The sequence below is a fragment of the Eumetopias jubatus genome, unplaced genomic scaffold (genome assembly GCF_037043125.1).
Source record: "Eumetopias jubatus isolate StellerSeaLion01/CBP00866 unplaced genomic scaffold, mEumJub1_p1.0 scaffold_5, whole genome shotgun sequence".
Taxonomy (NCBI): Eukaryota; Metazoa; Chordata; class Mammalia; order Carnivora; family Otariidae; genus Eumetopias; species Eumetopias jubatus.
In genome coordinates, this window is record NW_028274811.1 from 17,044,976 (window position 1) to 17,046,683 (window position 1,708).

The following is a 1,708-nucleotide window of genomic DNA, read 5'->3' on the forward strand; positions in this document are numbered from 1 at the left end:
TTCCTACAGTATCTTTTTTTTTGCAAGAAAGATGAATTTTATATTTAAAAATAAAACATCTTTTTAAAAGAAAGCACTGTCTTATTAGAGACTCTTGAAAATTTGCCTACTATACTGGCAATTCTTTCCATACCTAGGTTTGTTAAAATAATCAAAGTCAATTTATAAACACCCGCTTTGGCTGCGGACCTTCACTCTCAGATAAATCGTTGTGACTTTTGCCTTACCCTATTTCACTGCCCTGCCTCCCCCAGGCCTTGAGCTTTGGATGGAAAGAGGGCAAAGATGGAGGGGAAGTACCACTGGGTTCATCCTTTCTTTTGCTAGTCGCAGTGCCTACTTTTTTGACAGCATTTTGAACTTAGATGAAATAGTAAGTTACACAGGCCCAAGGGCAGAAAGGGGGCAATGTTTAGTTAAATGAAGCTGTCACTGTCATCCGTCTGTGCCCAGCCGAGACAGGGCGCGCGCCTGGCCGCCCTCCGCGTGGAACTCTGGCGCCTCTGGAAGGGAAGGGGTGTGTGTGACGCAGTCGCCGCCGTCGCCTAAGGCCGCGTTCCGATTCAGACCTGAAGCCCCTGGCGTCTGGCCACACGCAGTGCCGCCCTGGCCTCAGTTTCCACACTTCTAAAGAAGGGGAGCCATGCTGCCCTGTTTCTTGTTCCTCTCCAAGAATATCAGCCTTTCGCTGGTGTCCCTGCGCAGCGCGCGCCGGGGCTTCACGCTCCTGCCGCTCTGGGTCTCCAGGCGCCCCTCGCGCCCCGGGCCCACTGCCCCCCTGCGCCTGCTGGCGGCAGCCGCCTCCTCCTGGGACCCAGCCGGGCCCGCCTCCAACCACTCCCGGGTGCGCCAGAACTTCCACCCTGACTCCGAGGCTGCCATCAACCGCCAGATCAACCTGGAGCTCTCTGCGTCCTACGTGTACTTGTCTATGGCCTATTACTTCTCCCGAGATGACGTGGCCCTGAACAACTTCGCCAGGTATTTCCTTCGCCAGTCCCGGGAAGAGACCCAGCACGCGGAAAAGCTGATGAGGCTGCAGAACCAGCGGGGAGGCCGGATTTGCCTGCAGGACATCAAGAAACCTGACCAGGACGACTGGGAAAGCGGGCTGAATGCCATGGAGTGTGCGCTGCTCCTGGAAAAGAAAGTGAACCAGTCGTTGCTCGAATTGCACACTCTGGCCTCAGACAAAGGTGACCCCCATTTGTGCGACTTCCTGGAAACTCACTATCTGAATGAGCAGGTGAAGTCTATCAAAGAACTAGGTGACCACGTGCAAAACTTGGTTAGGATGGGGGCCCCGGATTCTGGCCTGGCAGAGTACCTCTTTGACAAGCACACCCTTGGAGATGAAAACAATCAGAACTAAGTAAGCCACAGGCTGCCTTCCTCACTGCCCAAGCTGTGCCAAGACCCAGAGTCCACACACTCCTGCTTTCTAGCCCTTAAAATGAACCTCTATCTTTATACCCTGTTATGCTGTCCCAATAAAGTGACTTGTAGAGAAAATGTACTTAGCCCCATATTAACAAGGGGTTTTTGTCCAACATCAAGATAATTTTTCCAGCTTGAAATGTAGCCCAGGATATTACAGTATAAAAAAGACTGCGAAAAAGCAACTGAGATTAGATGCAAACTGTCTCCAGTTACCAAATATTCCAGACCATGAACCTTCATTAAAATTCTGTGATTTTCAACTGAACAA

At 51.2% G+C, this 1,708-nt stretch overlaps 1 protein-coding gene across 1 annotated transcript; it reads left to right on the forward strand.

The window, feature by feature from the left end:
• The first annotated feature begins 643 nt into the window (after positions 1 to 643).
• On the forward strand, positions 644 to 1,372 carry FTMT (ferritin mitochondrial). The gene has a single exon (XM_028103705.2). The coding sequence runs from the start codon at positions 644 to 646 to the stop codon at positions 1,370 to 1,372; it is 729 nt and encodes a 242-aa protein (XP_027959506.1).
• The last annotated feature ends 336 nt before the right edge of the window (positions 1,373 to 1,708 follow it).

Excerpts from the sequence above, each read along its gene's own strand:
- FTMT (XM_028103705.2), top strand. The coding sequence starts at position 644 with ATGCTGCCCTGTTTCTTGTTCCTCTCCAAGAATATCAGCCTTTCGCTG.